Source organism: Jaculus jaculus, chromosome 9 (genome assembly GCF_020740685.1).
Source record: "Jaculus jaculus isolate mJacJac1 chromosome 9, mJacJac1.mat.Y.cur, whole genome shotgun sequence".
Lineage (NCBI taxonomy): Eukaryota > Metazoa > Chordata > Mammalia > Rodentia > Dipodidae > Jaculus > Jaculus jaculus.
Window position 1 is genome coordinate 115,537,910 of NC_059110.1, and position 25,112 is coordinate 115,563,021.

The 25,112-nt window shown below is 50.5% G+C and overlaps 1 protein-coding gene across 1 annotated transcript in view; it reads left to right on the plus strand.

Annotated features, from left to right (window-relative positions):
• The first annotated feature begins 965 nt into the window (after window positions 1-965).
• The window catches only part of Arhgap27 (Rho GTPase activating protein 27), a 39,749-nt gene continuing 15,602 nt past the window's right edge, over window positions 966-25,112 (plus strand). The window contains exons 1-3 of the mRNA XM_045159655.1: window positions 966-1,112; window positions 1,989-2,126; window positions 3,953-4,636. Of these exons, the coding sequence (XP_045015590.1) occupies window positions 3,971-4,636 (666 nt within the window). The 5' untranslated portion in view covers window positions 966-1,112; window positions 1,989-2,126; window positions 3,953-3,970. The remainder of the gene's footprint in view (window positions 1,113-1,988; window positions 2,127-3,952; window positions 4,637-25,112) is intronic.

The window sequence follows — 25,112 nt, forward strand, 5'->3', positions numbered from 1 at the left end:
CCTCAGTTGCACTGGAGATAATCAGCAGTGTGGACTCACTGGAGGGTGTAATGCATACTAGGGTCAGAAGTGTTAGAGCCAGGTGTGGTGGTGCACACCTTTAATCCCAGCACTAGGGGGCCAGAAGTAGGAGAATCACTGTGAGTTCGAGGCCACCCTGGGACTACATAGTGAATTCCAGGTCAGCCTGGGCTAGACCCTATCTCGAAAAACAAGCAAACAAACAAACAAACAAAAAAAAATGTTAGAAAGGGCCAGAGAGATGGCTTAGCGGTTAAGGTGCTTACCTGTGAAGCCTAAGGACCCAGGTTCGATTCCTCAGTACTCATGGAAGCCAGCTGCAGGTGTATACAACTGGAGTTCCTTGGCAGTGGCTGGAAGCCCTGGTGCACTCTTTCCCTCTTAAATAATTATTTTTGAAGTGTAAGAAAGAAAGCAAGAAGGGTCCAGCCAAACCTTCGGCTCTACTCAGCTAACTCTGGGTCGCCTCCTCTTTGCTTAGTAGCTTGAAGCAGCCACCTAGGTGGACCCCACACTATTCCTGCAATTGTTTAGAACTGAGACTTGTCCTTGCCTGAGGTGAGAGCAGGTTAGAGGGGCAAAAGTGCTTGCTTTCTACGAGGCAGGTGATTCCCACAGTGGACAATCCTGCAACTTCACTCAGGAGCTAGCTGCCTGCAGTAGACTGGAGGGTGACCTCCCAAGGATGGGGTGGTAGTGAGAAGAAAATGCCAATCCTTCCCGTTCCCCCTCTTCCCCCCCTCCAGCTACCCATCCAGGCCCAGGGGCCGCCGCCTCCCAGGACACAGCCAGGTGTGGCCCAGGATCCCAAGAGGTGTAGGGGGAGGGAGGAGGTGGCGTCTCTGTTCCAGGAGCGCTGGCCCGGCCCAGAGGGGACAGGAAGCCAGGACACCGGGGATTGTCTCTTACTACTGCAGCCCAGCCCCAGCCTGGGAGGAAGTTCTGCCGAGCGCTCTCCGCCGGTGCCTCCCTCGTTATATTGTTGAACAGGAAACAGGGCAACTCAGGAGCCTGGAGGTGGAGGAGGGAGAGCCGGACGCCGACCCCAGCGCGCTTGCGGGGGGCAAGTGGAAGCGGGCGAACGCTTTGAGGTGCCCGGGTGGCAGGGCAGGGCTGGGGGGCGGGAGTGGGGGGGACGTAGAGCTGGGGAAGGGCGGTAAGGGTGCCTCAGGTGGCCGTCCTCACCCTGGAGCTCCGCGCCCTTGGCTCTGCGCTGGGGCGGGAACTGCGCCAGCCTGGAGGAGGGCCCTGCGTTCCGATCGTCTGGAGAAGAGAGGGTGGGCGAGGGGCTGCGTCCCTCCCCGAGCAGGAAAGAGACCAAGGGCAGCACCCAGGCGCCTACTTTGGCGTTGGCAACGCTGTGTCTCGGGCGGCTGGGACAGCAGAACAGGGGACCTCTTGGCTTAGGGTGCGTTCTTGCGCTCCGGCGATCTTCCCCGCTCTTCCATCCTCTCCCTTCTCGCCGCTCCCAAAGCGTCGGGGAAGGAACTGAGGCGCGGATCCCCTTCCCACTCAGCCCTAGACACTGTGCTCCAGTGGGGAACCCCGCGGGGGAAATCTCCCGAGTTTTTTTCCAGGCCCGGCCAGGCTGCGCCCACAAAGGGCCTGGGAGGGAGGGGGTGCGCCCGGAATGGGAATGGGTAGTGCCCGCAGTCTGGCTGCAAAGGGCTTAGGATGCAAGTGGCCTTGCTCGGAATGTGAAGGCCCGGACGACACCAGTCCCGGCTGACATTCCCAGCGCCTGCGCCAAATCCCTCCGGGGTGGCAGAGAAACAGGACCCTATGATTCTTGGGCTCTCCCTTAAGACCCGTCAGCGCCCACCGGGCTCCGGCACCTTCTCTTGCTCGAGGCCCTGACCCCAGTATTCCCCAAGGGTCCTAGCACAGTTATTATGGCTCCTCCTCGCCTTCCCGAGGGAATTGGGGACAATCCTACTAAGACTGGGTCTCCGCCTTTCCTCTCCTAGCCAGCTGCGGCTCCTAGCGTTCTTCTCCGGCCCAGCCCTTGGAAGCCCCGCCCAGGGAGATGGTAGGGGCCTAACCTGCTACCCTTCGTCGACTCCGCCCATCCAACCCATGGGCAGCCAGAGGCCAGTCCAGACTACGTGAGTGCGCTGAGGGGTAGGGGGAAGAGAGGGCGTGAGTGTCCTGACTCCCAGTTTGTAGGCCTACGTCTGGTCTGCCCTATGACCCCTCCTCCAGGGCCCAGGGTGCTCAGTGACTCAGTTTACGCATCTTTCCCTGCCAGGAAAGCTTGAGAAAGAAGTGTTTTGGGCCCCCTGGTCAGACCTAGTCCTGGGTTCCCTCAGCTTCAGCAAAAAGGGTGGACTCCGGGCTGCTGGTCCCTGGCCCACCATGTAGGGCAGGAAGCAATGTGGTCAGTATAGGGATTTGGAGGGATCCCTACTTCCGGAGAAGGCCACTGATTGCACTTTGTTGGAAACACACAAGCAAGTTTACAGTGGCCAGCCACCCCCTCCACCCCACACATACCAGAAAGTCAGATTGAGCTGGCATGGGGCGTGGTGAGAGGGTGACCACTCCAGAGAGCTTTGGGGGTTAGGGGTGGCACTATCATAATGCATGCTCCTGGGCAGTGTGGGATCCCAAGGCAGGTGCGCAGGCCGCGAAGCCCAGCCTCTCGGAGGCTGCCTGGGAGCTGGAGAGCAGGGGCGGTCCTGGCCCAGCCAGGCTCCGAGTTCACCTACTCGGCGGCGAGGAGGCCAATGGGGAACTGGAAACTCAGAGAACCGGTTCTCCAGCCTTAGCTGTTGAAGTCTCTACCCAAAGCCCTGGGACTGAGCGGGGAGGGACATCCGTAGGTTAGATGAGCTAGAGGTTGCTCCCGAACCTGCACCCCAAGCCAGACCCAGCGAACCAGGGGCTCAGGGTTCGTGGAGGGTGGGAGCTCTGCGGAGCTTCCCACGGATTCCCTGAAGGCTTGGAGGCGCCGGGGTGGGGCGGGGGCGGAGGAGTGACAGGAAAAGGGGCTGTAATTGACACTTCACCGACAGGGAAAACTAGCTTCAGTCAACCTTTAGGCAAATTTGGCATCTACCTTATTGTAGACAGTCTTTGCGCCACAGTTTTCCTAAGCAGCAAACTTGGATACCGTATCACCCATAATTTCCCCACCGCGGGCCTGCAGCGAGACTAAAATCTTATCATCAAGACACAGGATGAGGGTGGGAAAGATGGCTTAGTGTTAACAGCGCTTGCCTGTGAAGCCTAAGTACCCAGGTTCGATTCTCCAGTGCCCACCTAAGCCAGATGCAGAAGGTGACACATGCGTCTGGAGTTCGTTTGCAGTGGCTGAAGCCCCCTGGCGCACCAATCTCTCTCTCCCTCACCTCACCCCACTCTCATTAAAAAAAAAAAAAAAAAAAAGGAGAGAATGAGCGCGCCAGGGCCTCTAGCCACTGCAAAAGAACTCCAGATGCATGAGCTACCTTGTATCTGGCTTCGCAGGCAAGTGCCTTAATCGCTAAGCCATCTCTACAGCGCCCCCCCTTAAATAAATAAAATTAAATATTTTTTATAGAGCTTAAAAGACACAGGATGAAGGGGTTATTGTCATTCCATCACAGAGTTTAAGTTTAATATGAGCCGGGAGTGGTGGCACACGCCTTTATTCTCAGCACTCGGGAGGTAGAAGAGGGTCGCCATGTGTTCGAGGCCAACTTGAGACTACATAGTAAATTCCTAGGTCAGCCTGGACTAGAGCCAGACTCTATACCTGGGGTGGGTGGGGGAGAGAAGTTTAAGATCAGAGATCATTTTATGCAATTCCACATTTCAGAGATGGGAAACCTTGAAGCCCAAAGGTGCATTGGGGCAAATGAAAATCTCTGGACCCTCGTACGTGCGGCACTCTCCCAGTTGCGCGCCCCTGACCTTGGTGTCCCCTTGATGATCCTCTTGTTGCTCGCAGGAAAACGCGGTGTCCGCGATGGCTGCGGACGTCGAGGGCGACGTGTACGTGCTGGTGGAGTACCCCTTCGAGTATACGGGCAAGGATGGGCGGCGGGTCGCCATCCAGCCCAACGAACGCTACCGGCTGCTGCGGCGCAGCACCGAGCACTGGTGGCACGTGCGTCGCGAGCCGGGCGGCCGGCCCTTCTACCTGCCCGCGCAGTACGTGCGCGAGCTGCCCGCGCTCGGCGACCCCGCGGCCACGCCGCCGCCGCCCGCGCCCCACGCGCGCCCCACCGTCCCGGAGCCGCTGGCCTACGATTACCGGTTCGTGAGCGCTCGAGCACCCGCGGGCCCCGACGACTCCTCCACCCCGGTGGATCCCCGAGGTCGCGCCAGCTCCCTGTGCGGCCCGGCTCGGCATCGCTCGGCCGGCCAGCGCCGCAGCCTGGCACCCGGCGGCCCGGCCTGCCTGTACGTGCGGCCCGCGGCGCCCGTGCGCCCCGCGCAGTCCCTGGACGACCTGGCGCGCGCCGCCGCCGCGCCCCCTGCCGGCCTCCTCGCCAGCGCCGGGCACTTCAAGGCCTGCAGCGTGGCGGGCTCCTGGGTATGTCCGCGGCCCCTGGCTCGCAGCGACTCGGAGAATGTCTACGAGGCCATCGCAGACGTGCGCGCTTCCCAAAGGGCGGACAGCCTGGAGCAGGTAGGCCGCCGTCGCCGCGCGTGGGGAGGAAAGGACACGGTTACCAGCTGTCAAGCTCAATGGGCCTTTTATCTGCAACTCCCAGGCGTCAAAGCTCCCCCAGAAGGCCAGTTTTCATAATGCATAATTTAGCTGGCGACAAAATGGGCTTGAGTCTGTTTGAAGGCCGTTATTTTATCTACTTATTCTTAGGGTGAATACTTATGGTTTGCTGCAAAAATACAAATGAGAGCTTGGTTATGGGGGTACTGCCCCAACCCCTGCTGTGAGGTGATCCAACCTAGGACAGGTGCATGCACAAAGAACGTTTCTAAAACCCCAGACTTGCGTCCACTATGTCTGGCCTTTCTCCCTGGAGCTCAGGGCCAGGGGAGGATCAGATGAGATGGTAGATATGAAAGTCTGGCGTCTAGAGCTTCTCTCTCTTTTTTTTTCTGGCTTCTTCCACTGTTTCAGTTCCTCTTGAAAGACTCTTAGTGGGTTTGATTCAGAAACAAGTTTAGTTATGGCAAAGGTGTTTCTCTTTGCATTCAGAATCCGGTTGTGTTTATCGGAGCCATGGAAAATAAAACCTGGTGTTGAACACTCTTCCATGCTCAGAATGCTCCCACTGCGCTTTGACATCTTGAACTTGAGATTTTTTTTGTGGGGGGACAGTCTCAAAGGGGAGATTTGCTGAAGGTGTTGACATATGCACTGGCTGTGGTGTTATCCGCGCGACCCATTTCCTCTCACGGTCTCAGTTTGAGTTTTTGTTTGTTTGTTTTTCGAGGTAGGATCTCCCTCTTGCCTAGTCAGTTTGATCTTTAGTCCAAAAGGGAGGGGGCCGGGTGTGGGGGCACACTCCTTTAATCCCAAATGCTGAGGATTAAATCCCAAATCCCAGCATTTGGGGTTAAAGGGGTAGGAGGATCGCCATGAGTTCGAGACCACCCTAAGACTGCATGGTGAATTCCAGGTCAGCGAGACCTACCTCGGAAAAAAACGGGGGGGGGGGGCTAGGGGTGGATGGTAAGACCCCTGGAGGTCTGGGGTGGGGTGGGTGGGCTCTGATTCCTTCAACACTCATGCCTGCATATGCAGGGGTTGGGCTCGAGATGCCCACACTGAGGAGCCGGTGCCCTGCACCCCACCCGGTAGGCCAGCTATGGCCTTGTTTCTGCTCTGGCTCTTTCTAGTATAGGGTTCTTGTTTTGAGGCTACTGAAACCCGAATTTGACTCTGCTGGGTCACCCGCCAGCTGCTGACGAGCTCTGTGTCCTCGTGTGTAAACAATACTCAGGGAATAAGGTTGTTGTGAGCCTAGAACGCGGTGAGGCTTGGAAGCGCTTGCAGCAGCTGGTGCCCTGAAAGCCGCTAGCGAGGGTCCCGCTTGTCCTTCGCGCCGGGCCCGCGCCGCCGAGCTCAGGTTGCCGCAGAGCATCGCGCCCCCTCGTGGCCACCGCAGAGAACCGCACCCAGCGGACTTGGAGCGCCACTGCGGGAGGCGCCGGTGCCCCCCAGCAGGCCAGAGAGGGATGGCTAAACGCTGACCCTCTATCTCCCCCCACCCCTCCGGCGCCCCACGGTTCCTGAGCAGAGCCGGAAGAACACTCCCAGTTCTCCATATTGTAGGTCCTAGGTTCCACAGTTGGGGGAGTATCTCCATACCCCTCCCCGCCCCCCCCCCCCCCCCGTGAGCTCCTGAAGGTGGGCAGTGCGCTCTGAGCTCCATCCTCACTCCACTTGCACAGATGTGTCGAGAAGCAAAGCGCTGCATGCAGTCTCTTTGCTCACGAACCAGGGCTTTGTAAATCTGCCCCTGTGCCAACACCCAGGTTCCGAGACCAAGAAGGAAAACGACCTCCCAGGTCCCAGCATTAACAGAGAAATCAACCCTAGCCATGCGGCTCGCTACCCCGTGGTACCTTCTCCTCCTCCCTCCAGCTTCCCGCAGGCTCCCAGCTGTGGTGGTGAGGGGAGCTGGGTGCTGGCCGGAGAGGCGGCTGCCTGGCTCTTTCACTAGGGGCTCAGCATCTCTGGTCCTGTTTCGTCTCGTGTGTTTAGGATTACAATAGCACACTCCTTGTGACCTTCCTTTACTCAAGGTCAGTTTGAGTAAAGGCTCTTCCTGATTCCCTTTCCCCCGCCAAACAGCAGGGACAGGGACTTAGTACTCCCCCGGGAAGGAAACCACACCCCTGCTCTTCCATGTCCCAGGGCAGTATGGGAAGGCATTTCCTGAAGGAGCCAGTCTGTTTAACAAAGCATGCACAAGCACTCTCCCCCATACACACACATACACGTGCACACACACACACACACCACCTCAATGGTTCCCTGGCTCCATTGCCTTGCTCATTCACTGAGCATAAATTGAATGCCTGCCAAGCTTTCTAGTGAGCCTGTGGACTTAAGATTGGTTGGCGGCATCTCCGATGCATGCGCCACTGATTAGAGGTAATATATGCTTCTGCCCCACATGGCCCAGGTGTCTGTGATGGAGCTTCGCCCCGGTTGCTATGAATCAAGGGCAGAGGACGGGTGTGGACAGAACCATATTGGACCCTTGCAGCCCCAGCCCAGCCACAGAGCGCGTGGTTGACGCGGACGGTGTCCGCCATGAAGGCAGGGCCTCATAGACCTTCACTGGGAATTTGGACTTTTTCCCGCAGTCATTGGAAGGCCCTCAGCAGGGGAGTGGGATTGAGCCATGAGCCCTGTGTCCAGGGCTGTAGCACAGGGTGATGGTGAGAAGCTTCCCACTCAACAGGAGTGAGCAGGTAGTGGCACTGTTTGATGGAGGCCTTGGGGTAGACATGGGATGGAGGAAAGATGGAGTGTACCTAAATGTAGTTAACTAAAGGAAAAAAGAGGAGGCCCAACAAGGGATGGCTCAGCGGTTAAAAGCACTTGCTTGCAAAGCCTAACGACTGGGTTCAGTTCCCCAGTACCCACATAAAGCCAGACGCATAAAGTGGCACATATGTCTGGAGTTCCTTTGCAGAGTCAGGAGGTCCTGTGTGCCCATATTTATGGTCTCTCTCCTTCTGTCTGTCTGCCTATTTCTCTCTCTCAAATATATATATATATATATATATATATATATATATATATATATATATGGAGAGAGAGAGAGAGAGAGAGAGAGAGAGAGACAGGACTGGGTGCTAGAGAGATGGCTTAGTGGTTAAGGCACTTGCCTGTGAAGCCTAAGGTCCCCAGGTATGATTCCCCAGTACCCACATAAGCCAGATGCACAAGGTGATGCATGCATCTGGAGTTCATTTGCACTGACTAGTGGCCCTGGCATGTCTGTTCTTTCTCTCTTGCACTTTCTTGCTCTTTCTCTGTCTGTCTCCCCATCTTTCTCTCATATAAATAAATAAACAAAAATAAAATATTTTTAAAAATAAACAAGACTGGGCACTCAGGAAGCCAAGATAGGATGATCGCTGTGAGTTTGAAGCCACCCTGAGACTACATAGTGAATTCCAGGTCAGCCTGAGTTAGAGTGAGATCCTGCCTAGAAAAAAAACAAAATAAAGAGAAAGAAATAGAGGAGGAGCCTAACAGGGAGCAAGCATGAGAAGCTAAGGAGAATGTGCAGAAGAAAAGGGTGATGAGAAGTTCAGGTTGGACAAAGGCTGTGGGAGGTCATCTGAAGTGTCCACCACGAGGCCACGGGTCAAAGGACTGAGGAAGACAGGAGGTGGTGGGTCAGAGCGTGAAGGGTGTGGATGGAGAGGGCAGGTGGCCAGCAGTAACTTGGCAGAAAAGGAGGGAGATGCTGTGAGGCCAGGGGAGGATGGAAGATGAAGGCTTCCTTCCCTGAGTCTAAGTGCATGGATTGAACAAGAGACTGAGGCAGTTGATGGGGGGATTTTCCTGGAAGGGAGTGGCCTGCCTCAGGGGTAGACATGTGAACAGGGAGGTGACTGTGCCAAGGGACATCCACCTGTCATACCTCGGTTCAGAGTTTACTTTTATTATTTTATTTTAGAGAGAGAGAGGATTGGCATGCTAGGGCCTCAGCCACTGCAATTGAACTCCAGATGCCTGTGCCACCTATAGTGGTCACGTGTGACCTTGTGCTTGCCTCACCTTTGTGTGTCTGGCTTTTGTGGGACCTGCAGAGTCAAACATGGGTCCTTGGGCTTCGCAGGCAAGCACCTTAACCTCTAAGCCATCTCTCCAGCCCTCAGTTCAAAGTTTAGAGCAGACCACTCAGCAGGGATCTCAACATTTTAAATATTTATATTTTATGTATCTATCTGCTTATGAGAGGGGGAGAGAGCCTCCAGCCACTGCAAATGGACTCTAGAAACATGTACCACTTTGTGCATCAGGCTTGTGTGGGTACTGGGGAATCAAATCTTGGTCCTTAGGCTTTGTAGGCAGACACCTTAATGGCTAAGCCATCTCTCCAGCCCATCCAATGTTTTACAGCCTTGTCATTCATCACTTGTTCAAGTAGCATGCACTGTGATCTGGTGTGTTGGTCACAGGGCTGGACACTGGGGACCCAAAGTATGGTGAGAGAGAGTCCCTGTGGGCTAACAGTCCTGTTTCCTCTCTCTCTCTCTCTCTCTCTCTCTCTCTCTCAGAGGGTCTGCACACAGCTAGGCTCCTAGCAGCCCCAAAGTGGCCATAGGCACACACCTTTTTGCCCTGACAACAGGTTCAGAGAGGTTGAGTGATTGATTGGCCAACCATCCCACAGTCAGGTACTGGCTGTGTCCTCATCAGGTCAAGGCATCCTGACTTCAAACCACACCCTAGCCACCAATCTTAGTCTTTGTCAGGGAGTCTTCAGTGTTGGCCACCTTCTTCCTCTCAGAACTGCTGGAACAGGGGACAAGCAGGTTGACAGTCTTCTGAGGGCTGTGCCCTGCCCAGGGGAGGAAGGGAGGAGCCAAGCATTCCAACTCTTCCTTGCTACTAACAGCCAGGGGCGCAGCTGGCGAATTAGAAGTTAGCCTAGGCCATGCAGGAAGTTCAAGCACAGATTCTAGGTGACAAAATAGCCCGGGAGGCCTGTTAATCCCTTGGGAAATATGCAGGAGAATCACATGTTCAGTGCTGGAGAAATGGCTCAGTGGTTAAGGTGTTTGCCTGCAAAACCAAAGGATCCCAGTTCGACTCTTTAGGACCCATGTAAGCCAGATGCACAAGGGGGCACATGCATCTAGAATTCGTTTGCAGTGGCTGCAGGCCTTGGTGTGCCCATTCTCTCTCTCTTTCTTCCTCTTTCTCTGAAATAAATAAACAACATACTTTAAAAAAATAATTTTGTTTTTGAGGTAGGGTCTCGCTCTAGCCCAGGCTGACCTGGAGTTCACTATGTAGTTTCAGGCTGGCCTCAAACTCACGGCAGTCCTCCTACCTCTGCCTCCCGAGTGCTGGGATCAAAGGGTGCGCCACCCCGCCTGGAAAAATTTTACTTTGAAAGTAAAAAAGGAAGGAAGAAAGGAAAGAAGGAAAAGAAAGAAGGCAGAAAAGGAAAGAAGGAAGGAAATGCTGGGGAGCAGGCTCAGTGGGTAAAATGCTTGCTGCCTAAACATGAGGGCCTGAGTTTGGATCCCCAGCACCCAAGTAAAGCTGGATGTAGTGGCGTATACCCAGGACTTGCTGGTAGCTAATCTAGACAGATTTGGTTAGTTCTAGGTTAGGTTCAGTGTGAGAGTCTGTCTCAAAAAAATAAGATAGGGGCTGGATAGATGGCTTAACAGTTAAGGTGCTTGCCTGAAAATCCAAAGGACCCAGGTTCCATTCCCCAGAACCCATGTAAGGAGCTGGAGGACCTGGTGCACCCATTCTCTTTCTCTCTCAAATAATTGAATAAAAATGAAATAAAAAAAATAAGATGGAGGCTTGGGAGATGGCTTAGCAGTTAAGGTGCTTGCTATAAAGATAAAGGACTCAGGTTCAATTCCCCAGGACTCATGTAAGCCAGATGCACAAGGTGGCACATGCATCTGGAGTTCATTTGCAGTGGTTGGAGGCCCTGGTGCACCCATTCTCTCCCTCCCTCTCTCTCTCCATATACATACATACATACATACATATATATATATATATATATATATGGTAAAATTTTGAAAAGCTGGATGTAGAGAGATTGCTTAGTGGTTAAGGAGCTTGCCTGTGAAGAATAAGGACCCAGGTTTGATTCTCCAGGACCCACATAAGCCAGATGCACAAGGTGCCACATGTATCTGGAGTTCGTTTGCAGTGGCTAGAAGCCCTGGCATGCCCATTCTTACTCACTCTCTCTTTCTCCCTCTCTAATAGATAAAATAAAATCTTAAAAAAAAAAAAAAAGCTGGATGTGGTGGTGCACGCCTTTAATCCCAGCACTTGGGAGGCAGAGGTAGGAGGATCGCTATAAGTTTGAGGCCAGACTGAGACTACATAGTGAATTGCAAGTCAGCCTGAGCTAGAGCAAGACCCTACCTCCAAACAACAACAACAAAAATAAATAAATAAGATGATGGAGGGGCTGGAGAGATGGCTCAACAGTTAAGGCAGTTGCCTGCAAAATCCTTTTTTTTCCCTTCTCAATTTTTTTTTTAACATTTTCCATGATTATAAAAAATATCCCATGGTAATACCCTCCCTCCCCCACTTTCCCCTTTGAAATTCCTTTCTCCATCATATCCCCTCCCCATCTCAATCAGTCTCTTATTTTGGTGTCATAATCTTTTCCTCTTCTTATGATGGTCTTGTGTAGGTAGTGTCAGGCACTATGAAGTCATGGATATCCAGGCCATTTTATGTCTGGAGGGAGCACATTGATACCAAAGGAGTCCTACCCTTCCTTTGGCTCTTGCCTTCTTTCCGCCACTGCTTCCACATTAGACCCTGAGCCTTGGAAGGTGTGATCAAGATGTTACTCAGTATTCCAGTCACTTCTTTCCAGCACTATGATACCTTCTGAGTCGTCCCAAGGTCACTGCCTTCTGAAAAGAGAAGATTCTCTACCCAAAGTGAGAGTAGCGTTAATATAAGGGTATAAATATTAAAAGAAGTGCTTACTGGGCAGTTTGATAAGCATAGTATATACATTTATCCAGACATCAGCAGATGTTACACCCCTAGAGCTCATGACTACCCTCTAAGTTTTCAGTATCAGGGATGTATTCCCTCCTATAGAGTGGGCCTCCAATCCAAGTGAAAGGAAGTTGGTTTCCACCATGACAGACGTGCCACTATTGCACCCGTTGGCTCATTTGGCCTGGCTGGCCAATTATAAGGCTTGCAATGTCCACTGTTGAGTATCTTCACTGGTGGTATCTCTTTCCCCCATTGAACTGCATGTAGAATGGCTTCTTCCAGCTTTCTGTCAGCTGGTCTACATGGAGGAGGTTATCAGCTCAGTACCAGCAGGATTTCTCAGTGGCCTTGCAGCCCAAGTATGTGGAGTCTTCAGCAATAGGGTCTTACCATCTATTCCTGGTGGGAAATCAAGGGCCTCAGCAATGGCCTATAATGTTTTGGGGGCATCAGGGACCTCCCTGGCCAACAACTCACTGGAAGGTATCCCATCCCTGGCACTGAAAATTTTTTAACAATGATCTATGGCTCCTGAGTGTTCCATTGTCCAAAACTGGAGGATTCCATATGATTTATTTATATCCTCTTAGATTTTGATTAGCCCTCCCTCCACCTTTCCTTTACTCAATCTCTTCCTCTGACCTCACTTTGGGCCTTTTCATCCCCGTTAATCTATTCTTCTACTTACATAACAATACCAACCTATTAAGTACCCTCTTCCCTTCCTTTCTCTTCCCTTTGTATCTACTTTTAAACTTACTGGCCTCTGCTACTGAGTTTTTTCCTTCTCACACAGAAGCCCAATCATCTGTAGCTAGGATCCACATATGAGAGAGAACATGCGGCGCTTGGTTTTCTGGGCCTGGGTTACCTCACTTAGTATAATCCTTTCCAGATCCTTCCATTTTCCTGCAAATTTCATGACTTCATTTTTCTTTACTGCTGAATAGAACTCCATTGTATAAATGTGCCACATCTTCATTATCCACTCATCAGTTGAGGGACATCTAGGCTGGTTCCATTTCCCAGCTACTATGAATTGAGTGGCAATAAACATGGTTGAGCATGTACTTCTAAGGAAATGAGATAATTCCTTCGGATATATGCCTAGGAGTGCTATAGCTGGGTCAAATGATAGATCAATTTTTAGCTGTCTTAGGAACCTCCACACTGATTTCCACAATGGCTGGACCAGATTGCATTCCCACCAACAGTGTAGAAGGGTTCCTCTTTTTCCACATCCCCGCCAGCATTTATAATCATTTGTTTTCATGATGGTAGCCAATCTGACAGGAGTGAGATGGAATCTCAATGTATTTTTTTTTAATTGGATTGCAATGTTTTAAAGAAATTTTTGGTTCATTATTTATTTATTTATTTATTTGAGAGTGACAGAGAGAGAGAAAGAGGCAGATAGATAGAGAATGGGCACACCAGGGCTTCCAGCCACTGCAAACGAACTCCAGACGTGTGTGCCCCCTTGTGCATCTGGCTAACGTGGGTCCTGGGGAATTGAGCCTTGAACGGGGTCCTTAGGCTTCACAGGCAAGCATTTAACCGCTAAGCCATCTCTCCAGTCCCCGTATTTCTTCTTTTGAGAACTCTCTATTTAGCTCCATAACCCATCTGCCTCCTGAGTGCTGGGATTAAAGGCGTGAGCCACCATGCCTGGCTCCATAACCCAAATGGCTTTAATTGGCTTGTTTGATTTCTTATTATTTAACTTTTTGAGTTCTTTGTATATCCTAGATATTAATCCTCTATCAGATATGTAGCTGGCAAAGATCTTTTTCCCATTCTTTAGGTTGCCTCTTTGCCTTATTCACAGTGTCCTTTGCAGTACAAAATCTTTGTAATTTCATGAGGTCCCAGTGGTTAATCTGTGGTTTTATTGCCTGAGCAATTGAGGTTATATTCAGAAAGTTTTTGCCAAGACCAATATGTTGAAGGGTTTCCCCTACTTTTTCCTCTAGCAATTTCAGAGTTTCAGGTCTGATGTTAAGGTCTTTAGTCCATTTGGACTTAATTCTTGTGCATGGAGAGAGAGAATCTATTTTCATCCTTCTACAGATACATATCCAGTTTTCCCAGCACCATTTGCTGAAGAGGCTGTCTTTTCTCCAATGAGTATTTTTGGCATTTTTATCGAATATCAGGTGGCTATCTATAGCTACCTGGACTTATATCTGGGTCCTCTATTCTGTTCCATTGATCTACATGTCTGCTTTTTTGCTTGCAAAATCTAACTACCCGGGTTTGATTCCCCAGTACCCAATAAAGCCATACACAAGATGATGCATCCATCTGGAGTGCCTAGAGACCCTGGTGTGCCCATTCTCTCTCTCCTTCCCTCTTTCCCCTCTCCCTTTCTCAAATGAATAAATAAAAAATATTAAAAAAAATAAGATGGAGGGCTGGAGAGATGGCTTACTGGTTAAAGCACTTGCCTGCAAAGCCAAAAGACCTTGGTTTGATTCCCCAGGACCCTCATAAGCTAGATGCACAAGGTGGCACATGTGTTTGGAGTTTGCAGTGGCTGGAGTTCCTGGCACACCCATTCTCCCGCCCTCTCTCTCTCTCAAATAAATAAATAAAAATTAAAAAAAAAAAAAAAGATGGAGAGCCGGGAGTGGTGGTGCACCGCTTTAATCCCAGCACTGGGGAGGCAGAGGTAAGAGGATCGCCCTGAGTTTGAGGCCACCCTGAGACTACATAGTGAATTCCAGGTCAGCCTGGACTACAGTGCGACTCTACCTTGAAAAACCAAACCAAAACAAAAACATGGAGAGTGACTGAGGAAAACACCCAACACTGGTATCTGGTCTCTACAAGCAAGTGCATCCACATACATACAAACACTCATGCACACCACACACATGTTTTAAAAAAAAAAAAAAAAAAAAGGAAAGCTAGGCACGCAGAGTGCATGCCTAGCATGTCCAAGACCCAAGGTTCAACCCTGACTCTTCCTCGTGGCTCCTCCCCTGCAGCCCCTGACCTCGCTAAGGTGTGGTCACAATCCCTTCCCCAACTTTGGAGCTGGGAAGGCCCAGGGCTCAGGTCAGACTAGGCCCCGCCCCTGCTGTCCAGGCATTGGTTACTGGCAGGAGCAGGATCCAGCCTCTGCTCCAACTTCTTATGCAAACAGTGCTGCAGGAACTGCACCTGAGCACAGGCACCTAGGGGACTGGAAGGAGCCGCAGGGCCCTCATTCTTCCTTCATCTGCTTCCAGGAACTGTGAGTGGTCTCTCCCCCGGCACTGGGAGCCCTCCTCACCTGATTCCCTATCTAGTCCTTCCCTGAACACATCCTGGGACAGGTGCCTCCGGACTGACCCAGCCTGCCAGGGGCTCTGTAAAGGGGAATTGGTAAGAGCAGGGAGCCAAGTTGAGGGGATCCAGTGAACCTTCTTCGAACAGTTTCCCTCCCCCCACACCCTAGCTACAACAGCTGTCCTGGGTGGGTCAACTGTTTCTTCACACCTGGCTTGATCTTTTCCTCCCGGTAACCCATCTACTGACCCAGGAGCCCCGTGTCCAACACATAGCCTGGTTTTAGGGAGAACAGGTTCTCGGATCCCCCTTCCAGCCTCACGCCACCTTACTGGCCATGTGGAATCTCACCCCCACCACCACCCCACCCCCGCTGACTGGTGGGGGCACCTCCTGTCCATTGGGTGGCTCCCTGGTGCCTAGGCTTTTGCATACCCTCAATCTCTAGTTCTCTTCAGATCCGGGCTGTGAAGCTGGACCCCAGGACCAGCACATTCCCACACCCCTTCTGCCTGAGCCCAGAAGTTGGCCTCAAATAGTACTCGTTTTCTCTCTCCTGTGTCCAGTGGGAAGGGGCAGGTTTCAGTGCTGAATGCCAGGCCCGATGGGTGGTCAGTGCCAGGTCCCGAGGGACAGGAAGGACCATGGTCATGACTGGGGTAGCTGATGGTCAGGGATGTGGTACAGGCTCCATGCCAGAGCTGGGTTTGGGCTGGTGAATGTTGGACAGTTGGCTCCTGGTTGATGTTTGGAGGAACTGAGGCTGCGAGGCCTGTGGCTCTGGGGCACAGCCGTGCTTGCTTAAAGTTAGGAGCTCCTTTTCCAGCGTGAGGAAGGACTTTGGTGTTGAGGGGATTCCCAGCGCTGTTGTAGTCCAGATGAGGCCCACAGGAACGTCTTGCCCTGAGGGCCGGGGCCGCTGCTTCCACCCTACTTCCTTTCTTCCTGGTAGGAGGGTCCTTGCCTAATAGTGTGAAGCCCAGGGATCAGGGCCTCTTTGAATGTGTCAGTTCCTATACCTCACTGTAAAACGGTTTGACCTTCTTCATATTTGGGTAACAGGAAAATCCAATCTGTTTCTACCAGTATTTAGGTTTCTCCCCATGTGTCTGTTTTCCTGGGCTTTCTGGTTGAGGATTTGCCCCCAGGCAGTTCAGTAGGTTGACTTGTACACCTCCCGAGTTCTTGCTCACATACTCACTCAGGCAGCAAATAGCAGCTGGGCACCAGGAAGGCAACGAACAGTAAGGCCCTGGCTGCAGGTAGCTTATCGTCCAGGAGGTGAGACTAGCCAATGAATGGAACACTGTGATCTGGTGCAATATATATATATATATATAATGTCCTTTGGGCTTGAGGTGAGTCTTTTGAAGTCTCTCTGAAAGGATCTTGTTGGCAGAATTCTAAGAATAATAAGAAGGTAAATTTTAAAGGTTTCTATAATGTCCTCCCATGGAACCCTCCAGACCCAGTACCTTTTCAGTGGCATCCTTTTCCCTTTCCTCATCAGTAGCTACTCTCTTCCAGTTTCATACTCGTTCTCTGTTAACTTTAGCCATTTTACATATTATTTGGAAAACATTCATTGTGAAATCTCCTCTTCAAAAATTTAGTATGAGGGCTGGAGAAATGGCTTACCAGTTTAGGCACTTGCCTGTGAAACCTAAGGATTCATGTTCAACTCTCCAGATCCCACGTAAGCCAGATGCACAAAGGTGAGGCAAGTGCAAGGTTGCACATGCACACTAGGTGGTGCAAGTGTCTGGAGTTCGATTGCTGTGGCTGAGGCCCTGTGGGCCAATTTTCTCTCTCAGTAGGGTCTCACTCTAGCCCAGGCTGACATGGAATTCACTATGTAGTCTTGGGGTGACCTCAAACTCACAGCAATCCTCTTACCTCTGTCTCCCAAGTGCTTGCGTCAGCACACCCAACAGTGCACCTCAATTACAGCACTCTAGAGATGGCTTAGCAGTTAAGGCATTTGTCTGCAAATCCAAAGGACCCAGGATCAATTCCCCAGAACCCACATAAGCCAGATGCACAAGGGGGCACACACGTCTGGAGTTCATTTGCAGTGGCTGGAGCCCTGGCGTGCCCATTCTAAATCTCTCTCTTTCCCTCTTTCTCTCTATCAAATAAATAAATAAATAATAAAATATTTAAAAAAGGCTGGAGAGATGGCTTAGCGGTTAAGCACTTACTTGTGAAGCCTAAGGACCCCGGTTTGCTTGATTCCCCAGTACCCATGTAAACCAGGTGCACAAGGTGGCACATGCACCTGGAGTTTGTTTGCAGTAGCTGGAGGCCCTCGTGTGCCCATTTTCTCTCTTTCTCTCTCTCTGCCTCTTTCTCTATCTTTTGCTCTCAAATAAATAAATAAAAATAAATCTTTGAATTGCAGAACTCTGGAGGCTGAGGTAGGAGGATCGCTTGAGTTCAAGGCTAGCTTGGTGCTACAGAGTGAGTTCCAGACCAGCTTGGCCTAGAGTGAGACCCTGCCTTGAAAAATAAATTAATCCATCCAATAAAGTAAACCCAAGCTACCTGGATTTTAGCAGAATTCAATCTGCTCACTTTTCATTGTTAAACTAATATCTTCCTATGCTTAAATTTTATTACGTCTGTCATATTTTGCATTTATTGGTTGACGTTGTGGTTTCTCAGATTGCAATTGATTACCCTACCCTGTCTTTCTGTTTACTTTACATGCCTTCCGCCCCTTCCTTGGGCTTCCTTGTCAGAAGCACACACGTTTCATAGACTTTGCCCGGTGGGGGTTCTTCTCAGTGTCCCATCTGAGACCTGCTGAACCTGTTTGGTCTACTGTAGACTTGGTCTTTTTCAGCTTAGGACACTGTTGCGTGATTGTATTTCCTTTCATTTTCTTGTTAGCTCTCTGACTGGGTCCACCCAGTGTATCTTTTATCCCCTTTATTTCTATCTCTATGTACTTTTTGCTATGATGCTGCCAATTATTTCTTCTGCTTGAACTTGAGGCAACAATTTTAAATCATGCAGTGAAAATCTTTTTCTTCAATGAGTTAATGAGTATACCATATATTTCAAGTCCTAAAAAAGTGCTTTTTTTTTTTTTTTTTTTCCAAATGAACGCCATAAGCATGTGCCATCAGGCTTATGTGGGTTTTAAGAAATTGAACCAGGGTCCTTAGGCTTTGCAGGAAAATACCTTAACTACTAAACCATTTCTTCAGCCCTGTTTCTTTCTTTCTTTTTTCTTTGTATCTTTTTTATTTTTCTAGGTAGGGTCTCACTCTAGCCCAGGTTGACTTGGAATTCACTATGTAGTCTCAGGGTGACCTTGAATTTACAGCAATCATCCTACCTCTGCTTTCTGAGTGCTGGGATTAAAGGCGTGTGCCACCACACCCAGCTCCCTGTTTCTTTTTTTGAGACAGAGTCTTGCGTAGCCCGGGCTGGCCTTGAACTCATATGTAGCTGAAGATGAATTTGAACTTATGATTTTCTTCCTCTATCTCCCAAGTGCTGAGACTACAGGCTTGTACCACCATTTCTGGAGTTTTGAATTAAAAAACAAAGAAATTTGTCATATGTCTTCAAGTTTTAAAAAAGAAAAAGTGGGCTGGGGAGATTGCTTAGTGGTTAAGGTACCTGCCTGCAAAGCCAAAGGACTCAGGTTCAATTCCCCAGTACCCACATATGCTAGACGCACGAGGTGGCACATGTGTCTGGAGTGTTTGCAGTGGCTGGAGGCCCTGGCATGCCAATTCTCTCTCTCGCTCTGTCTCTTTGTCTCTCTCCCTATCTCAAATAAATAAGAGCAAGACTTTACCTCAAAAAAACCCATATATATATATATATATATATATATATATATATATATATATATATGGTTAGTTAGTTAGTTAGTTACTTACTTACTTATTTGATAGAGATAGAGAAGAAGGTAGAGAGAATGGGCACACCAGGAGCTCCAGCCACTGCAACTGAACTCTAGAAGCATGTACCACCATGTTCGTCTGGTTTATGCGGGTCCTGGGGAATCAAACCTGGGTCCTTAGACCTCGCAGGCAAGCACCTTAACTGCTATGCCATCTCTCCAGACCCCTTCCAGAGTTTCTTCTCTTTTTTCTTTTTGGTTTTTCCATGACAGGGTTTCTCTCTAGTCCAGGCTGACCTAGAATTCACTATGTGTCTCAGGGTGGCCTTGAACCTCCTACCTCTGCCTCGCGAGTGCTGGGATTAAAGGCGTGCGCCACCACGCCTGGCTCTCAAGAGTTTCTTTATACAAATGCTGACTAGCAGCAATACGGGTTGGGTTACGTGATCTTCTGTGTCTTCTGTGTGAGGGAAGAACTAAGAACTAGTACTGCACACTAGTACTCCATCCTGTCCTGCTGTTGTTTACTTCCTGCCCACCCACCTTTCTTGTTTTCCAGGTAAGGGTCTTGCTGTAGCTCAGGCTGACCTGGAATTCAGTATGTTGTGTCAGGGTGAACTCGAACTCTTAGCGATCTTCCTACCTGTGTCTCCCAAGTGCTGGCATGAAAGGCATGCGCCCTGTTTGATTCATAATGTGCCTCAGGAGCTGGAAAAATGTCTCAGTGATTGAAAGAACTTTCTTGCAGAGCCTGTCAGCCAGTGTTCATTTCCCCAGTACCCACGTAAAGCCACATGCACAAGGTGGCACATGCATCAGGGGTTCATTTGTAGCAGCTGGAGGCCCTGGCCAGCTTATTCTCGCTGTCTGTCTCTCTCTGCTTTCAAATAAAAAAGTGTGTGTGTGTGTGTGTATATATATATATATATATATATATATATATATATATATTTTTTTTTTTTAAGAAAAAAGGGCTGTAATATACCTTAGTAGACAGTGCATCTGAAAAGCTCTGGTTTCAATTCCCCATTAAAATGCATGCCCACACACACATACACAGTATGTACACACACATACACATGCACATGCACACCACACATGCTGGACAACACCTTTTGCATCTCACGTTAAGATATTTTATTAAAGCCAGGCGTGGTGGTGCACGCCTTTAATCTTAGCACTCAGGAGGCACAGGTAGGAGGAATGCTGGGAGTTTGAGGGCAGCCTGAGACTGCATAGTGAATTCCAGGTTAGCTTGGGCTAGAGTGAGACCTAACTCAAAAAAAAAAAAAAGGCTGGGCGTGGTGGTGCACACCTTTAATCCCAGCATATTTGGGAGGTGGAGGTAAGAGGATCACTGTGAGTTTGAGGTCAGCCTGGGCTAGAGTAAGACCCTATCTCAAAAAACAAAAATAAATAAATAATAAATAAACCAAAAATATGTATTTGAGAGAGTGAAGGAAAGAGAGAGAGAGAGAGAATGGGCATGCAGGGCCTCTAGCCACTGCAAACAAACTCCAGAGGTATGCGCTACCTTGTGCATTTGGTTTACATGGGTACTGAGGAATCAGACCTGGGTCCTTAGGCTTCGTAGGCAAGCACCTTAGCCACTAAGCCATCTATCTCTCCAGCCCCCTCCATCTCACTTACTTGGGTGGCTAGAATGAAACCCCAGGCCAGCAAGCTTTGCAAGCAAATGTCTGTAACTACACAGCCGTTTCCCTAGCCCCTCATTTTTTTTTTTTTTTACATTAAATCTTTAATCTTGAGTATTGACCAATGTAGACAGTGAGATGTGGAAACCCTCCCTGCTGCTTTATTTTCTGTCTAGATGGCGGTCACTTGTGCTGTGGCATTTTATTTACTTGACTCCTACATCTGAGGTGACTTCAGCATGGCCAGCTTCCAGGCGTGCTGGGATCCAACAGCGGCTGCTGGGTAGGTGCCCTCTTCTGCCTCCACAGATGCTGCCTGGTCAGAGGGACAGACTGTATATGTCTCTTCACCAGGGCTCAGCAGAGCTTGTAAGTGTAGTCCACTTGTTTTGGTGATTTCAAGGCAGGGTCTCGCTCTAGCCCAGGCTGACCTGGAATTCACTATGTATCCTCAGGGTGGCCTCAAACTCATGGTGATCCTCCTACCTCTGCCACCTGAGTGCTGGGATTAAAAGTGTGTGCCACCATACCGGGCTTCTATCCCAGGGTTCCTGGGGCTCTGGCCCAAGTTTCTCAAGTGCAACCTCCCCTCTGGGCCTGGGTCTGCCCATTCACTTGTCTAGCCCTGCTTGATTTAGGCAGGAGAGACTGTTCTGAGAGAAGAAGAGAAGCAAGGCATGTGTCTGCTGACTTATTCCCCAAACCCACAGCCCCAAGACTGAACCCTAATGGGAGGAACATTAACTTGTTCAAGATAAATTGGGGGTGGGGAGAGATGAAAATGCTATAATTTCATATTTCCAGATCCAGATGAAAAATAATGAATAGCTTGGATGATGGAAACAGTAAAGATTTGAAAAAAAAAAAAAAAAAAAGCCAGGCATGGTGGCATATATCTTTAATCCCAACACTTGGGAGGCCAAGGTAGGAAGATCAGTATGAGTTCACGGCCACCCTGAGACTACATAGTGAATTGCAGGTCAGCCTGAGCTAAAGTGAGACCCTCGGAAAAACAAAAAACAAACCAAGTTTGAAGGAAGCCAGCCTGGCATAGTGTAATCCCATCACTCAGAAGGTGGAGGCAGGAGGATCAAGATTTGGGGACTGCATAGTAAATAGGTTCCAGGCCAGACCTTGTCTCTAAATAAATACAAACAAATATGATAAAACAGTTTCAGGAACCAGAGTCACACTTTTTGTTTGTTTGTTTGTTTTTGGCCATTGAACCCAGTGCCTTGCATATACTGAGCAAGAACTCTACCACTGGGCAACATCCCTAGCCCAGATCTCTCTGTCTTAAAACAAAAACAAAAACAAGCTGGGTGTGGTGGCGCATGCCTTTAATCCCAGCACTCAGGAGGCAGAGGTAGGAGGATCCCTGTGAGCTCAAGGCCACCCTGAGATACATGGTGAGTTCCAGGTCAGCCTGAGCTAGAGACCCTACCAGGCCCAGCAAGCGTCCCTGTGGGGTCACCCAGCAGCTGGGGCCAGAGTCCAGTGCCTAATCGAAACCTAGAGTCAGAAAAGCAGAACCACGCCCTGCTTCCTCACCACAGCCCTGTGGGTGTGGGAACCCAGGGGCCTGCCTGGCTTTCACAGAAAACATCCCTGAGGGTGGGAAGGAAAGCCCCATGCTACGGCTAATGAAATCGAGGCCCAGGAATTCCAGCAGGTGCTCAGGGAGAAGCCAAGGCAGAGCCCTACTCAACACCCCCACTCTTCATCAAGAGGTTTCGGCCCCAAGCCCACTGTGTTCAGAATCCCACATCACGCCCACGCTCTGACATTCCCCTGACCCCTGCACCTCCCCTGGGCTGCCCACTCAGTGACCCCCAGCCCAGGTCCATCAGCATCTTGGGGTGAGCCAGTGTTCCAAGGTGTGGGGACAGGACCCCAATACACACACCATAGTGGACATGTAGCTCTTAGTCAGACCAGGGTGGATATATAGGGGAGACTCAGTCCCTGGCTTGTAGGTGTGGCAGGGGAGGGACTCACATATGTGTCACCCTTGAGGTCAAGAGCACAGTTCCTTCCTGATGTCCCTCCACCCAGCCTGGGTGGCAGAGAGCAGGCTTGGTGAGTGGACAAAGGAGGCTGTGTCCCCTCAGTAGCTCCTGAGCCAGCTCCCAGCTGAGTCACTAGTGGGACTCTCCTCTCCTCTCCTCTCCTCTCCTCTCCTCTCCTCTCCTCTCCTCTCCTCTCCTCTCCTCTCCTCTCCTCTCCTCTCCTCTCCTCTCCTCTCCTCTCCTCTCCTCTCCTCTCCTCTCCTCTCCTCTCCTCTCCTCTCCTCTCCTCTCCTCCCCTCCCCTCCCCTCCCCTCCCCTCCCCTCCCCTCCCCTCCCCTCCCCTCCCCTCCCCTCCCCTCCCCTCCCCTCCCTTCCCCTATTCTCCCTTCCCCTATTCTCTCCTCTCCTCCCCTTTCCTTCCTTCCCCTCCCCTCCTGTCACCCTTTGGTGAGTTATTATTTTGAGAAATCTTCTCATGAAGCTGATCATCTTGAACTTCTGATCCTCCTACTTCCAGAGGGCTGAGATTACAGGTGTGCTCCACCACAGCTGTTTTTTATGTGGCATTAAGAATCAAATCCAGTGCTTCTTGCATGGAGGCAAGCACCCCACAAACTGAGCCATAGCCACATCTATTAGCCCATTAAAAATTATTTATTATTTATTTGAGAGAGAGAGAGAAAGGTAGATAGATAGAGAGAATGGGTACACTAGGGCCTTCAACCACTGTAAATGAACTCCAGACACATGTGCCACCCTGTGCACCTATCTGGGTTATGTGGGTCCTGGGGAATCGAACCTGTGTCCTTTGGCTTTGCAGGCAAATGCCTCAGCCACTAAGCCATTTTTCCAGCCCCGTTTTGTTTCTGCTGCAAGGTCTCACTTGGGAGTCCAGGCTGGACTCAAACCTTTGACAATCCTGCCTCCGCGTCCTCAGTGCTGGGATTGCAGGTGTCAGTCACAACACCTGGCAACAGGGTTTCTTTCTTCTCTGTTTCTCTCCTCACTTTCTTCATTCCTTTTTAAAAATTTTATTTATTTGTTTTGTTTTTTTGAGGTAGGGTTTCACTCTAGCCCAGGCTGACCTAGAATTCACTATGTAGTCTCAGGGTAGCCTCGAACTCATGGTGATCTTCCTACTTCTCCCTCCCAAATTCTGGGACTAAAGGCATGTGCCACCACGCCCAGCTATTTATTTTGTTAATATTCTATTATTTTTTTTGTTTTTCGAGGTAGGGTCTCTCACTCTAGCCCAGGCTGACCTGGAATTCACTATGGAGTCTCAGGGTGGCCTCAAACTCATGGCGATCCTCCTACCTCTGCCTCCCGAGTGCTGGGATTAAAGGTGTGCGCCACCACTCCCAGCTATATTTTATTTTTATTTTAATTATTTTATTAGAGAGAGGGAGAGGATGAGTGCGCCAGGGCCTCTAGCCGCTGAAAATGAACTCCAGATGCATGCGCCACCTTGTTCATTACATGGGTACTGGAGAATTGAACTTGGGTCCTTAGGCTTTGTAGGCAAGCAACTTAACCACTAAGCCATCTCTCCAGCCCTTTTCTTTTTTGGTGTTTTCCAGGTAGGGCCTCTCTTTAGCCCAGGCTGGGATAATGGGCACACACCACCACATGTAATGTGGTGTAGGATGTCCTGCTTCAAGATGACAGGGTTTTCCTCTTGCACCTGCTTCTGAGAGAAGGAAGGGTGGTTGAGGCCCCGGGGAGAGTGAGAGGGGGTGATGGACAGCTGGTTGGTGCTAGTGTCTGTGCTTTTCCCCCTGAGTGTTCACACACACACACACACACACACACACACACACACACACACACACGGAGAGAGAGAAAAGAAACCTCAATGGTCTGAGAACCAGCCTGTGTGGCCAGAGGTGGTATGGGCTTGCTGGGTCTGAACTGGACTGTGTGAGGCCTCCTGCTCTGTCCTGTGCAAGAGGGATTGGTGTGCCTTGAGGTTTTAGCCTCTGAGGGAGGACCAGCCTAGAGTGCTGAAAAATACCCGAGCCTTTAAGGACAGAGGGTTGCAGAGTCACAGACTTCCTGTGCCCTCACCCAGATCAATGCCACATCTGCCTCTACCCGGGCGTGCCCTGGGGCTCACAGGGATTGCCCATGGTGGGAGAATGAGAGGCCTCTGAGCCTGAGGAGGGGCAGAGAAGACAAGATGGTTCCCGAAGACTTGCAGGTTTAGACATAGCTGCTCACTCAGGGCTTGCTGGGCTCACTGTGAGAGGCTGACATCTGAATGACTGTCTGCATGAAAGAGCGATGGAAAGCGAGGCTGGAAGGAGGAAGAGGAGCTGGTGTCAACTCATACATGAATATGGACACACTTGTCGTGTGGGGTGCACACGTGTGGACTCCAGGCGAGGGGGGACAAGAGGGGCTTAGTGACCAAGTGTGGAGGAGACAGACCCAGGCAGGCAGACAGTCCTATGTATGGTCAGAGTCCCCCCTCCTCGCCTCGTGGCTGGCAGGGTCCAGACACCGGGTCCCTGATACCACATCTGCCCAGACTCCTTCCCATTTGGGATCCCCTTCCCCCACCAGCTTCCTCTTTCTCTTCCCACCCTCCCTGGGCCTTGGGGGAGCGGAGAGAACTGACAGCTACCTGCTGTTCTGTCTTGCCA